The 15,163-nt window shown below is 33.5% G+C and overlaps 2 protein-coding genes across 2 annotated transcripts; one reads left to right on the forward strand and one right to left on the reverse strand.

Annotated features, from left to right (window-relative positions):
* The first annotated feature begins 1,863 nt into the window (after window positions 1-1,863).
* LOC7469181 (bifunctional riboflavin kinase/FMN phosphatase) lies at window positions 1,864-6,290 on the forward strand. Its single transcript, XM_002306624.4, has 11 exons — window positions 1,864-2,122; window positions 2,407-2,543; window positions 2,660-2,846; window positions 3,311-3,441; window positions 3,588-3,657; window positions 3,759-3,824; window positions 4,842-4,996; window positions 5,090-5,185; window positions 5,405-5,556; window positions 5,629-5,712; window positions 5,849-6,290. Exons 2-11 carry the CDS (start codon window positions 2,468-2,470, stop codon window positions 5,978-5,980), a joined length of 1,149 nt encoding a protein of 382 aa, XP_002306660.1. The 5' UTR covers window positions 1,864-2,122; window positions 2,407-2,467; the 3' UTR covers window positions 5,981-6,290.
* A 5,146-nt stretch (window positions 6,291-11,436) lies between these two features.
* On the reverse strand, window positions 11,437-13,428 carry LOC7469182 (BTB/POZ domain-containing protein At4g08455). Its single transcript, XM_002307427.4, has 2 exons — window positions 12,896-13,428; window positions 11,437-12,138 (listed from the first exon to the last, which is right to left on the reverse strand). The coding sequence occupies exons 1-2, from the start codon at window positions 13,250-13,252 to the stop codon at window positions 11,668-11,670; spliced, it is 828 nt and encodes a 275-aa protein (XP_002307463.3). The 5' UTR covers window positions 13,253-13,428; the 3' UTR covers window positions 11,437-11,667.
* Between the last annotated feature and the right edge of the window lie 1,735 nt (window positions 13,429-15,163).

Below are 15,163 nucleotides of genomic sequence, written 5' to 3' on the forward strand. Positions count from 1 at the left end.
AAGTAAATATTCAAAATACTTAATTTTGGATGGTTGGAATGATGGATGTGGTAATGATCTTGAGTCTGTGTTGAGTTTTTGGATAGGTGGTGTTGGTTTTTTTTTGTTTTTAATTTTTTCTAGGTTTTTTATGCTTTACATTTGTGGTGTGTTTGCGATTTCTAGATTGTTTAAATGGATGGTGGTGCGATTTTGATTTTTAAAATTTGTTTTTAAAGCTTAAAATGTTAAATAAAATTTCAAAATATAATTTATATTTGGTTAAATTTATATTTTCTTGCTAAACACATGGACAAGTCTTGACTGATTTAGAGAATTCACAGATTAGTCTAGATTTAGTCCATTTCTGGGTAATTTTAAAAGTAAATTTTCACATGCATTTAATGTAAATCTCGTGCGTGCATGGATGCTAATCTTAATTAAAATTAAACCTAGAAAGTTAAAAATTAGAGCAAACCTCTTGATTGCTGAGCCAAGATATAAACCTATTTACTCATTGTTATAGATCAATCCAGGGTGAAAAGTTCTTGTTTATTCTTATTTTAATTGTTGGATTACAATACATGTTACAGAAATAATAGGATGGAGCTGTTATTATGATTTTCTTTATTTGAATATGTTTATATTTTTCAAAGCAGCAATAGTGAGATGTATATGTACTTAATTCAATTATTTTTTTGGTTTTTAAAATTAAGTGTGTGTTTGGTATTGTGATATATATACATGATGTTTTTTTAAAAGTATTTTTTTAATTAAAAATGTGTTAAAATATTTTTTTTTAATATGTACACATCAAAATCATCTAAAAATATTAATTTAATGTGTTTTCATGTGAAAAATAATTTAAAAACATTTTAAAAAGCAAGTTGTAATGCTAACTAAGAAGAAATTATAAAACATGGTTAATATGTATTTTAGTGAGAGAAACTACGATGTCATTTGGTAATGCGGCCCAAACGACGTTTTACAAAAAATTAATTGTTTTTTGCTTAAAATTAATATTTTTGGATTGTTTTGATTTGCTGATATTAAAAATAATTTTTAAAAAAATAAAAAAATATTATTTTAATACATTTTCAAACAAAAAACACTTTGACAATAAATTACTATCACACTCTTAAAAATCTCATTAAAAGCATCTCTAATAGGAGATACTATTTAGATGAGCTAAATTGGTAATATGGTTTTTTAATAGTATAAATACATCTTCTTTTGCTTATGTGCACTATAATGGTAAAAAATCATTTAGAAGAGCTAAATGTATTTTAATATATTTGATATATAATTATTTTAATAATATGATATGACTCGATTGACTTGACATGTCTAAAAACAACCCGGATGATTCTGAATCAACTCAATATTAAAAAATAAAATTTTAAAAAAATAAAAAAATAACCCGAGTCAACCCGAGCGAGCTCATCAAACCCATGATACAGGACATGAGATCAGTATAATCTCATAAACAGTAAATGAAAAAACATAAATTTAAAAAAATCAAAGGAAAAAAAACTAATGAAGAAAAACATTATTTTAGCATTTTTACAAAAGATGTAGAAAAAACATTTTTATAAAAAAAATAAAAAAAAAATATTTAATTTAATAAAATTTTAAAGTATACAAAACAAGTATTGAAAGGCCGGAACAATTTTTTTTTCCTTTAGCATCTCCATTAAAGATGCTCTAAAGTAGCGGACGCTCACATCAGGCCATGCACGCAGGACAGGACCCTCTGGATCACGTAACGGAACTCAAGTAGGAGGACCGGATTAAAAAACGTAATTGACGAGGACTGAATTAATAACAGTATGAAAATAGAGGAACATCCGAGCTAATTAACCCTTGAGAGAGCCGAACAGAACTTATTCCATCGAAAGGGTCGGGTGGGAGAATATATTTGGCACCCTGACGGAAATCCTACGAGTGGCAAAGAAGCACTCGCAAACCGAACAAAGCATCGAATAAGAAAGGAACCGAAGGGGAAGTGAAATGGTATAAAACGGACAGTTGGTTGCACCTCGATTTCTCAGTCGTGTGAAAAAGCTCATTCAAGTCGAGGCTGATTTATTGAGCAGAGGTGAAGAGTGGTTTTGTAGTTATCAACAATTAATCAATCTAACAGGTATGGTATGCTGCCTTGTTTACCTCCTTTCATTTTCATAGATTCCTTAAAGATTGTCTCTTAGTATTCTAGTTTTCCGTGTTTTGTGTGTGTGTGTGTGTGTGTTATCGGGAAAATCCTATGTTGCTTCCTAGGCAGATTGTTATGTTCTCTTTCTGGGTTTGTTGACATCCAAGTGATGTTGAGTACCAACCAATTTGATTTAATGGACTGCTTTTGAGTAATTTGAATCTGTTATTGGGCATTTCTGGTTATTAATGAACTGGGTTTTGCTTCAATTTCAGGGTTAGTATCGACGTGAAGAGAATCTAATATAAATCTATTTGTGTATAATAATTGTTAAAAATGTCGATTGCAAAGCCTTTGAAGAAGGCAGTAGCTGCTGTCATTCTTGATTTGGATGGTACCCTTATTCATACAGGCCAGTTTCAGCACTTGGATTCATTTTCAGCTTTTACTTTCATCAACATTTCACTATCATATTTGTGATAAATATATATAAACACACAAGTTTTTCTTTTCAATTTCATGGCACAGATGGCATATTGGGCGATGTTTTAAAAGCTTTATTGCTCAAGTACGGAAAACAATGGGATGGGAGAGAAGCTCAAAAAATAGTGGGGAAGACACCTTTGGAAGAAGCTGCTATAGTGGTGGGAGATTATGAGCTTCCTTGTTCAATTGATGAATTTGTGACTCAAATCACCCCATTGCTCTACGATCAGTAATTAATCTCTACACTTCTATCTAGTATTATTTAATGTGGATATCAGATCTTTTGTCATCAAGATCTCAAAAATATTATCTAGGGGGCATTTGGTATGCAGATTCTTAGATGACTTCCTATAACGTGATTGTTGGAAATATAAAAGATGGGTGTACATGAAACACATATTTGACTTGTGTGTGGTTGATCATGTGACCAAATAGATGTGTAAAGCTAGGATAAACACACTGTTAGATTCCCATTTTGTTGCCTCTTTTATTTTATTTATTATTTTCTTTTCCTAAAACTTGTAATGTCAGGACTTTATTATGGCTTACTATGATCAGTGGAAAATTTTGATTTCTGACTGTTTGGGACTCGTTTTGGCGTTTGTCTCTCATTATATTACATGGTGACTGTTGTATGGGTGCTCTATCTCATATATTGGAAGTAATTGAAACGTGTCTTTTATTAATTTGAAGGTTTTGCAACATTAAAGCTCTTCCTGGTGCCAATCGGTTGATTAAGCATTTGAGTGGTCATAATGTGCCTCTGGCATTGGCTTCAAACTCTCCAAGGGCATATATAGAATCCAAAATTTCTTATCAACAGGGTAGGTTATTGTGGGAAATTTAATGAAACCGATGAGTTTTGTTTCCTGTTTTATCTTTTGAAAATTAGCAAGTCTGGCATAGCAAAGAGTCAAACTTGACAGACATTTGTACTACTTGCTTGGTTTCTCACATTTCATGCTTATAGGATGGAAGGAATCCTTTTCTGTCATCATCGCTGGTGATGAAGTGAGAGCAGGAAAGCCATCTCCTGAAATGTAAGATAAATTAGTTCACAATTTTTTGGATCATATATCTTGTTTAACTAAAAAAATCGTGTATGTTCTTTGATTCTGAATCTACTAGCTTGCCTTTCTAGATTTTTGGAAGCTGCTAAAAGGCTAAATATTGAACCATCCCGCTGCCTTGTCATTGAGGATTCTTTGTGAGTGAGTTTAATTCACAAGTTATTATTGTAGCGAGCCTTTTGATTTGTCCAACTTTCCTTGCAAAGGCTATTTGAGGAATATGATTTTTCTTAAAATAGTGCAGTCCTAAATATTGGTTGCTGCAAAACATTGTATTACTGTCAAACAGTCTAATTCTGTCTGAATGTTTTAGTTGGCATAAGATTTGATAAAGAATTGGCATATCTTTAGGACCTGACCCCTGTTGCAACTGTTTTTAGTTTTCCATTAGGCTGGTGTTATTCCTACCCCATACTTTATTGAAATGACAAGTAACCTTTTATTATATGTTTTTGTAATTATAAATAAGTTAGAGCATCAGAATAGCCCCTCTTTACTAAATATTTATAGCATAATTATATACTTGACAAAAGAAAAAGAAAAAAAAGAAGTAATAATAGATGAATGCAAAATATTTAGAGATTTATTCTATCGAAAGATTAGTGAGCTTTTTTTTTTTCCCGAAAAAGAAGTAAGAACAGATGATGCCAAAATATTTAGAGATTTATTCTATTGAAAGATTAGCGAACTCTATTTCTAGATTATTTGCATCATGATTTTTTTTACCCAACTGATTGGTAAAATGACGGAGTATCCATAATGAATTTGTATTCCTAAACATTTATGCCTAGACTAAGAAGTAAACAAAGTTGCTCCATGCTACAACACACACACACACACACACACACACACTCTAATATGATCATGGGTACTAGCTGCTAGTATTTTAGTATAACGCAAGGAAATTTTGGTATGTAAAACTTTATAATATAGTATTATAATTAAGGAAACATATTAAAGAAGGTTATATTAGTCATGGGTAGAAAAAAGGTGGAGTGTGAATAACAGTGGATGGAGTGAGAATAACACCCCTGTCAGCTGATGTTCCCTGCCTATGCATTCTACTTTTTTCTGACCCAAACAACAATTAGAATGTTGTTCATTCTGTTACGGAGTTCTATTTACTGATCCTGAAAATTTTTTGTGTATGTTAGGCCAGGTGTTACTGGTGGTAAGGCTGCTGACATGGAAGTAGTTGCCGTACCATCCATTCCAAAACAAACTCATCTTTATATAGCAGCAGATGAAGTGATCAGCTCTCTACTTGATTTACAACCTGAATTGTGGGGCCTCCCTCCATTTGATGATTGTAAATATCCGAAGACCTGGATCAATGTTGCAGTTTTATTTAACAAGTTTCTTTTCATCCTAGTTCTCTTGGGAATTTGATTTGTGATTGCAGGGATAGATGGTACTTTGCCATTAGAAATTTGGCACATAGGTGGTCCTGTGGTTAAGGGATTTGGTCGTGGCTCAAAGGTTCTTGGAATCCCTACCGGTATGGAAATTTCTATGTGTTCTCTTTGTGTGTCACATCTGAATTTGTAGTTATAGAAACACATTTCAGTTTAGTGGGAATCTACTTCATTACTTATCTGACCTTGAAGTCACACTTTGTTTCAATGAAATCGAGCATAAAGCCGTGTTCTCTATGCCTGTTTTGCTTGATGACTCCTATTTCATATCAGCATCTAACAAGTTTATTCATTTATTTCAGCTAATTTATCTACCAAAGGTTACTCAGCACTTCTTTCGGAACATCCATCTGGTGTGTACTTTGGTTGGGCTGGATTATCAACACGAGGTGTTTACAAGATGGTCATGAGTATTGGTTGGAACCCATATTTCAACAACACTGAAAAGACAATAGTGAGTTTAACACTGAAACAGCTGATGATCTATTCATATCTTAATATATTCTCTAAATAGTTTGTGTTGTAGGAGCCTTGGTTGCTTCATGAATTTGATGGGGATTTCTATGGTGAGGAATTGCGCCTTGTGATAGTTGGCTATATTCGACCAGAGGTATAATCAACACTCATCTGTATCCTTTTGAATCCCTTGCTATAATCACACTAATCGGTGTTCTTTTTCCATCCCTTTTTTCCATCGAAGTCTTGTCTTCCCTTTTTCACTAAAGTTTGGGTTTGGAAAACTACAGGCCAATTTTACAACACTTGAGAGCTTGATAGCAAAGATTCACGAGGATAGAAGAATTGCAGAGAGAGCTTTAGATATTCCATTATACCTGAAATACAAGGATGACCCATATTTGAAAGGCTCTTCCCTGTGATCGTGGCAAGCATCCATAAACTTCATGACCCTTGAAACTTTTCCAGAGCTTATGTTGCAGACAGCATTTGCCTATTATAGAAGACAGTGGTTTGTGACCATATTGTATTCTCATTTCATGAAATGTTAGGCCCGTTTCATAATCACCGTGGGTATAAAACTGAAACGATCGCCCCGAAAGCCCCCAATTATTGTTACTGATGATTTATGTACCGGAAAATTGTTGATAATATACTAAAATTATAGTTGGGAAGCATTTATGCAACCTAATGTTTGAGCCTTTAATACCATGAATAAAAACCCTTCCTCCACTAGTACTTCCAGATTCATCTAAATTTGATTGCTCTTTTTTTTTTTCTTTTCTAGTTTTCACATTTGAAGTGATTAGTCCTGTTTGTTTTATAATATTGAAGCCCGAGTATATTTCCTTTATGTTCTATAATATTGCTAATCTATCCTTAATGTGTGCCTTAACCACTAAAGTAGTTTTAGTAATTCATAGTATATAACTGATTAGGTTAGGTGGCGGATAACCATAAACCACCTCCAAAGGGGTTGTTTTTAAGTATATGCTGTAGTTAGTGTTGTACCATTATTTTGTTATGGCCAACCACTTAAACCACTTTTTAGGATTGTCCCCTGCAAATTAATGAAGATATATTTTTAGGGTTTTGTTAGTATCTTTGATTTGTCCATTGCTTCAAGGCTGATAAGCACTAAATATATATAGTTGGACTCCTTGAACTCTGAATAATTCCTACCAAAATCCACTAGTGAAAGTAGGATCCTTGTTAATGACAACATTTTATGGCATTCCATGCAATTTGATAACATCATGAATGAAAACAAATGCTACATCTACATTTGATGTTGTGTATGGATATATTGGTGTCATGAAGTGGTTCTATTTAGAAAGTTTATCCACGACTACTAAGATTATTGTGTAACAATTAGACGAAGGTAGTCCCTTGATAAAATCCATAGGAATGGAAGTCCAAGTCTTTATAGTATTGGTAAGGGTTGTAATAACCTAGAGGTTTTGTGTTTTCTATCTTAGCTTGTTGACAAATCTGATATTGTTTAATGTAGTCTTGAATGGCCCACTACTAGGTTGTTATAAAGGTATTGCATAATAGTTATTTTGTTTATATAAACCCTACCCTTATATAAAAACATTTCATCTTGTTTTTAAAATTTAAGGGGATCTAAGGTTTTATTTTGTAGAATATAAATTGTACCTCAATATCAGTATAGTAGCTAATTTTAAGGTCATATATCTAGCTAATTAAGAGTGTTATAATAGCCTAGATTTCTCAATTCACCTCTCTTTCTTGTTTTCTAGATAGACATCCACTATTAAGTTGTCCCTCAACCCTGTATTCTATCACAAAGTCATATCCAATTAACTTAGTAATCCATTTCTGTTGGGTTAAGGTTTATATTTTTTTAACATGTATTTAAAGCTTTGTTGGTATGTTTTAATCTTGAAGGATATACAAGAGGTCTCCATTTATGAACTGCCATAACTAGGGATAATAATTCCTTCTCATGAGTGGACAATGCTAATTCTTTTCCTTTTAACCCTTTTCTAAGATAAGCTAAAAGTCTCTTTTTTTTTGTATTAAAATTGCTTTTATCCCTCCTCCTGAAACATCATACTCTATTATAAATGATTTAGTGAAATCAGGTAAAGCCAAGACTAGTGGGTTGATCACAATAATTTTTAATGCTTTAAAGGCCTTGCCTAATCAATCTTTATATCCCAAATGAATCCCTATTTTATAAGAAATTTAGTTAATGGACTTGCAATTGATCCATATCCCTTGATGAATCTTTTATAGTACCCGGTTATACCTAGAAACCCGCTTAAAGATTTTATGCTATTAAGCCTGGACCATCTAATCATGGCCTCAATTTTTTAAGGGTCTATTTTAACTCCTTCTCCATACATAATGGAACCCAAATACTTAATTTCTTTATAATCAAATATGCACTTAGAAAATATAACATAAAGTCTATGTTGGGCCAAAATCCTTAAAACCTATCTAAGGTGTTCTAAATGTTCCTTCTCAATTATGTTGTTTCTTAAAATGTTATGGAAGAAAACCCTATAAAGACTTCATTGGAAAATATTTAAATACCTTATTCATCAAATCTTGAAAAGTAAAAAGGGTATTAGTTAACCTAAATAGTATGACCAGGAACTCATAATGGCCTTCGTGAGTCCTGAAGGTTGTTTTAGGAACATCTTTCGACATCATTATGATTTGATAATACCTAACCACAAGTCTAGTTTATAAAAGTATTATGAATCATATATTTCATTTACCAGTCTTTCTACTACAGGAATTGAGAACTTATCCATCATTATTTTCTTGTTAAGAGCCATATAGTTTACACACATTCTTCGTAAGCCATCTGATCTCCTGAGCAACAACATTGGAGAGAAAAAAGGACTTTAACTTGGCTAGATTGTTCCTAACTCCAATAATTCTTATATAATTTTTTATCTCATTTTTTTATAATAAGAATACATACATACATACAGATATATATAGACACACACACACACACACGAACATTGATAGGTGGTATCCCTTTCTTAGTCATAATAAGATGATCATGGCTCCTGGTTAGTGGCTACCCTTTTGGTTTTTTAAAAAATATTTTGAATTCATCCAATACATATTGTACCAGTTTTGGCACTGAAGTGTTGAGTTTGACCTCTATGTTTAAGGTCCATATTTACAGCATTAATCCATTTGTATTTTTCTTCAACTCTCATAAAAAAAAATTTAGCCCACGATCAATATTTGGCTTTTGGATTCTTAAGCCACTTAACAAAACTGTAAACCCATTGTATTTAAACCCTATAGTCAGCTTTGAAAAATCCCATAAAATAAACTATAAATCTTTAAGCCATTAAGCACTTAACACCATGTTGCATCCCCTTAGACGATTTATTAAGGCAAAAGTTTTGAATTGGACTCCCTGAACCAGAAACTTGAAATTTGAAAAATCACCCTCATTGTTAATTCTAGTCTCATTCATAATTCTTACCATAATCGATTAGTGCCTCATTAGATCTATTCCCATCTTCTTATCTATTTTAAGGTGAATGAAATTATGAGTGCTTCATGTGTCAATTTAAGCACTATAAAAAGTTATTAATAATGGTTTTAACTCATATTGTTTATGAATTCTCTTTAAATCTTTCTAGATTGAAAGTCAAAAAGACCCCCCACCATAGCATATATGGATATCTCTGCTTCTTCATTAGTCATCATAAGTTCCTCCAAATCAATCAAGTCCCAAATTATCATCGATCCACCTTTTTTTCCATCTTAATCTATTTTTTCAATTAAAAATAATTTTGGTTCTGTATAACTATGGCTTGAATTCCATTTACCATTACATTTAAAACATAAGCCCTTATCTCTTTTTCTTTTTCATCTAGGTTGGTGTCAATTTCTACATCTGTAAGTTAGATTTTGGGTCTGCCCTAGGCTAAATAGACAAAAAGCCTTTTCCTTTGAAGTCCGCTGGTATTGGACCTCTAACTCTTGTGAATTACTACAATGTTTTCTTCCTACATTCTAGCCAATCTATAAGGCGTTACCAAATTATGAGAATTCATCATTCTTACCCAATCATGATCTCTTCCTTTAATTCTCCTAAGAAACAACTTAAACAATGTGAATTGGATAAGCCTCTAACTTTTTTCAAGATTAGTTCAAACTGAATCTTATAGCTTCCCACTACTGAGACTTGTTTCAAATTGATTAAGGCTTCTATAGGATCATTATAAGTAGATTGCTCAAATTGAATCTATATTGCCTTTACCGAATATTCTCAGTTGATGATAATTCTAATTTCCTTAACCTCTTAAAACAATGTGATAACACACCCTTTCATTTTAAAGGGATGTTTGGGAGTGTGATAGTGATTGCATTTCAAAATGTTTTTTCGCTCAGAAATGCATTAAAATAATATTTTTTCATTTATTAAAAATTATTTTTTATATTAGCAAATCAAAATGATCTAAAAACATTAAAAAACTAATTTTAAGCAAAAATAATTTTAAATTTTTTTAGAAACGCCGTTTGAAACACAATTTCAAATTGCCCCTAAAATTATTCATGAATATTCTATGATATAGGGGAGTTTTGTGATAATTAAAAAATTAGGTTACCTTGTATACATAGCTAAGTGGGTAATCCTTATTAAATCAATAAAAATTCAGTTTATTGCTCTCAGTTGAGTTTATTGATCCCCAACCTGTTTTGGTTCCACCCAGTGATAACCATTAACCGATGTTATTGAAGTATTATGGGGAGACTTGTCTAGCCTCTATCCTTCACAATTTGATCAACCTTTATAGTAATGTGTCATAATTGTTGAACAAGTTCTTATAAAACCTTTTATTATGTTTATTGGTTATGTTGTTCTTCCAATTGTTGTTTTATGCTAACAATTGTTTTCAGTAACTGTAACATCTTGGTTTCATCAACGCTCGGTTTTAATACTAATTTTGTAACAACCATGTAAAGTTGAAAGGAATAGGAATTGAAATTGAAAATATTAACTAAAATGGAATGGTTAAATTTAATCAAACATTTTATTGAATAAAAATTAGTAATTACAAGGGTCAAATAGAAAAAAAAAATTGTTTGGGCTATTTGAGGTAGTCTGACCTTCTAAGATTGAGAATTAGCATTGAGTTATTCCATAAGAAGAGTTTTACTTAATTAATACTTAAATAAAAATAAACTCAAACTCAAATCTTGAATGAACCTAATCTGACAATTTGAATTTAAATGAGATGACAATTTGAATTTAAATATATAGAAGAGCTGTTTGATCATTGAATAAAAATTAGTAATTACAAGGGTAAAATAGAAATTAACAATTTACTTCACACAAATGCTTTATCTCGAGTATCATGCTTGAGATGGGATGGGTCGAATTGCCAAGGCCTGGAGGAACCGTTCATATACGTGACTCTGCGTCAGCTATAGCCTTGTAGGCGAGCTTCAAGAGATAGCAACTGCCATGAGATGGGTGTGCACACTTGGGGACATAGGCGAAGGCCCCCATGCGAGCTGGAACATTTTTCTCTGCGATAAAAGGACGCCATCAGTTTGTCTTATTGGTTCCCTGAAAATGGGAGTCCTGTCCTTTTTGTTGGCGTAAACATTTCTGTACATCAGTAGCGATTCCTCACTAACTGTAATGGTTACGACCTCCCAAGTATGTTAGTCATTCACACAGATGCGCCGACAGGAAAAGTGATCTTAACAAGTAATTGAATTTAGGTGTTTCTAAGTTAAAATCTTTTTTATTTTTTTGGTAGATTCATGAAACCACAGGAGTGACATTAACAAACTGGATTGACGAAGGGCTGAATCAACAAAACTGCAAAGGACAGAGGACAAACAGGGACGATACGCCAAGCTATAAAATGGAAATTGATGTCGTAAAACCATTTTCATAATCTAATCAAACAGTATCATTAATTGTTCTAGTTACCATGACTGACCAGAGCTGTCATTCCACAGGCCCTTACATATCCTTCATAAATGCCCAACAGTGTTTACACAAGCGAAAACTTTACCGGGATAAAGAAGTACATCTTTACATCAACAATCCATGAGCCATAAACAAAAATGATCCTTGTTTCAGATTTATCTATGGCTTCGTGGAAGAGGAATCCTTGTGCGCTGCTGTATTAATCTGTTTGGACAGATATGCTTCATAAATCTCCACGACAAGCCGGGGATCCTTTTCCACAAGCTCCATGTACTCCTCTCGCTTGGTAAGTTTATCCATGTTGTCAGTGATCAATGACAACGCTGCTTCAAGCATATGCTTTGCATTATGCTGATGGGCAAAGGCATAGCTCACGACTGAGTTTTCCCAGTTTAGTTTTGACACCAAAAACTTCTCACAGTAAGCCTTGAGATGCTTCACCTGATATTTTTCGGCCAATATTAAAAGATCATAGGCCATCTGCTCATCAAGGCACGCTTCAGCAGTGTAAAAATAGTTGACAAATGTACGAAGTGCATCATATGATACATCACTAATCTTGATGGTACCACTCCGGCTTTCTTCCATCTCGTTCTCAAGCATTGCCTTGAAGACTGGGGAACGGCTCACCTGATCACAAAAAAAAAAAAAAAAACGTTAATCAGTAGTAAAAAACTAAACACGTGAACATTTGGCATAACACATCACCAGATCATCTTGTCCAGTATGAAATGGACATGCGGGATACCTCTTGTTTAGACTAAAACAGGAACAACTTGAAGGCAAAATTGATAAATTGTCTCCCATGGTTCGTCTGTTCAAGTTCTGTCTAGTTTGTCAGAAAACAGGCTACAATCTTAATGGGGCCGAACTTAAGGGATATCTCCCTCCCAACCTACTACGTCTCCATCAAGCTATTTGACAAACACAACCAGGCTTGAAATGGGATTTCTATTCCAGGAAGGTCATTGAACAAAAGTATGCAAATAATACTAGCCAAGTATGCATTTGAAATGAAAGCGATTATCTCACATAATTACAATAAAGAGAATGACATATATATCTAGCAAGTGCCATGATCATTGACGAATCAAGAGATAGTGGAACTTGAAAGCGATTATCTCACATAATTACAATAAAGAGAATGACATATATATCTAGCAAGTGCCATGATCATTGACGAATCAAGAGATAGTGGAACTTGAAAGCGATTATCTCACATAATTACAATAAAGAGAATGACATATATATCTAGCAAGTGCCATGATCATTGACGAATCAAGAGATAGTGGAACTCACTCAATCAGGACAGGATCAATCAATAAATTGCAAGTCAATTACCATCTAATTGATCAAGAATAACAAAATTGGGGAATTGAGTATTTACCAAAACGGCCTTATGAGCAGGGACTGGGACAGATGGCGCAGTCCCGGTGAGTCCATCATCGGAGGAAGCAACCAAAACGACATCGGTGAAACAAGGGCCAGCAGAGGAGCGGTAAGTGATGTGGTGATCGAGAGGAGACCAGAAACGCAAGAAGGCAACTTTAGCTTTGAGATCATCGATCTCTCTTTTAAGCTCTTCTTCGGTCTCGCTTGCTTCCTCATAACACTCTTTGCAAGTTCCAGCATCGCATCTGCCGTAGTACTCCTTACAAGAAATGCACCTCATCGTTTCGGAATCGGAATCAGTATCGCTTTCAGTCTCCACCCGGGAGGACGCTGTACAGCGGTGGCCTCTCATTATTTTTTGCTGGGTTTTGTGCAGCAAAAGGTGGGATGCCGTGCGATGGGGGGTTTTAATGAATTGGTGGTGGCTGGAAGCTTTTGATTGATGCCTGATGGGGGCGTGGGTGCGGGTGCTTTCGCTCACAGTGCAGACTGCAGAAAGCGCATTTTGTTGGGACGAATAAAATAAAAATAAATGGGTATTCTTTATTTTAATCATTATTATTTTGTTAGCTCCGCTTTCTGTTTTGATTAGTTTTTTTTTTAAAAAAAAAAAAATCGCCTGTTGCTTTTTATAATTTGTTTAAAAATAACTTTGCAACCTAAATTTTGCCGCGCGTAATACTTTATACGTTTATCTAAAAAAAATTAATAAAAAATATTTCATTAATTATAAGTTTGCTTTTATTTTCTATTTAATCATTAAAAATTCTTTATATTAAATATTACTAGTTTTTCCATTGAATAAAAAAAAATCATAGCCATCTTTTTTCGCCGAGTATCAAACCTAAGTAATGACCTTCCCTTCCGTTCGATCCCCTACCGGCATTTATCTTTCTCTCCATCTACTAGCTATCAACCACTATCGTCAACGATAACAACTCTGTCATATTTAATAGCCACAACCCACACATTCACTAATTATAATATTGATCAACTACTCCTATCAATAACTAGATCAGCTTAATTTGTCGATGACAACCTCTCCATATTAACCTTCTTGTCCTTCTTACAAAGAACTTGTCCTTGTTATTTTCCAAAATTAAAAACATAAGCTCAAAAGTCATCAAGAACTACATCTATCAACAACCAACTTGTCATTAAGAAATCTTAACACAAAAACAACATTGTTTCATCTCTAACCAATTCTTTCTTCCTAAACTCCCACTCATCTACTCTAGAAGTTCAACAATCATCATAACTGGAGCTTCAACATCAACACCAGTTGGAGCTATAATGTCAGCAATAGCTGGAGCTTCAACAATGATGACAACTGGAGCTTTAGCAACAATGATGATAATTGGAGGTTCAACAACAACATTATTTATTGTATTAACAACATCTTTGTTAGTACCGAATGTCAAAGCCAAATTTGAAGCCTTCAATGCCAAATAAGAAATGAGAGAGGCATAAAAATGATTGGTTTAGTTGAAAACTAGAGCTTGCAAAGCTGGGGTGATGGCAACAAATATTGTCTTAAATTTCTCAACATTGGAGTTGTTCCATCAAGAGAAGCGAACCTTGGTGGACGGTTTTAGTGGTGTAAAGATTGGGAATAGGATTGAAACTAATTGTTGTTGAAGATTTAAGAATTGATGTTGCAATTCAATTTGATTATAAAAGATTTGCTCAACTCTCAGTTCCATAGCATGTGATAAGGGATGGCATAATTGATTACTAGGTTTATCTGTGAAAGTATTAAGAATGCTTCCCATTCAACCTATGCTTAAGGACCCAATCATGTTAGAAAAACACTTTACTAAGAAATTTCATGTACATTTTTCTTTCTACTTTTGCCATCCTATTACTTACACCAAATAGAAAAACACCCAATAACCTAGAAATCACCATGAATTTGGCCTTCTTCAAACCCGAAATCTACCCAGAAATCATAGCCCTCTTCCTCGTTAAACAGATCCAAAATCAACCCTCAAAACAACCTATAATCTTTGCCATCAGCATATCTTGAAGCAGACACCTAATGAATATTGCAAACAACCCACCTTCCTCATCTTATCCACCATTTTTTCAATAGACACCTAATGAATATTGCAAATAACCCACCATCCCCATCTCATCCACCAATTTTTTAACATCATCAGTTTTACTTCTTTAAGGCCACGAGGTGTCGTGGATTGTTGTTGATGATGATGATTCAATTTTGTATTGGAGAAATCTTCAATTTGAGGGTTTTTCTCTCTCTTCA

Source organism: Populus trichocarpa, chromosome 5 (assembly GCF_000002775.5).
Source record: "Populus trichocarpa isolate Nisqually-1 chromosome 5, P.trichocarpa_v4.1, whole genome shotgun sequence".
NCBI lineage: Eukaryota > Viridiplantae > Streptophyta > Magnoliopsida > Malpighiales > Salicaceae > Populus > Populus trichocarpa.

Bases quoted from the DNA above. Each gene is read 5' to 3' on its own strand.
- LOC7469182 (XM_002307427.4), bottom strand. From the start codon at position 13,252: ATGAGAGGCCACCGCTGTACAGCGTCCTCCCGGGTGGAGACTGAAAGC. The intron at 12,139-12,895 runs GTAAATACTCAA...TTTTGTGATCAG, and splicing joins CTGCTCATAAGGCCGTTTTG to GTGAGCCGTTCCCCAGTCTT.
- LOC7469181 (XM_002306624.4), top strand. From the start codon at position 2,468: ATGTCGATTGCAAAGCCTTTGAAGAAGGCAGTAGCTGCTGTCATTCTT. The intron at 2,847-3,310 runs GTAATTAATCTC...ATTAATTTGAAG, and splicing joins ACCCCATTGCTCTACGATCA to GTTTTGCAACATTAAAGCTC. The intron at 5,557-5,628 runs GTGAGTTTAACA...TTTGTGTTGTAG, and splicing joins ACAACACTGAAAAGACAATA to GAGCCTTGGTTGCTTCATGA.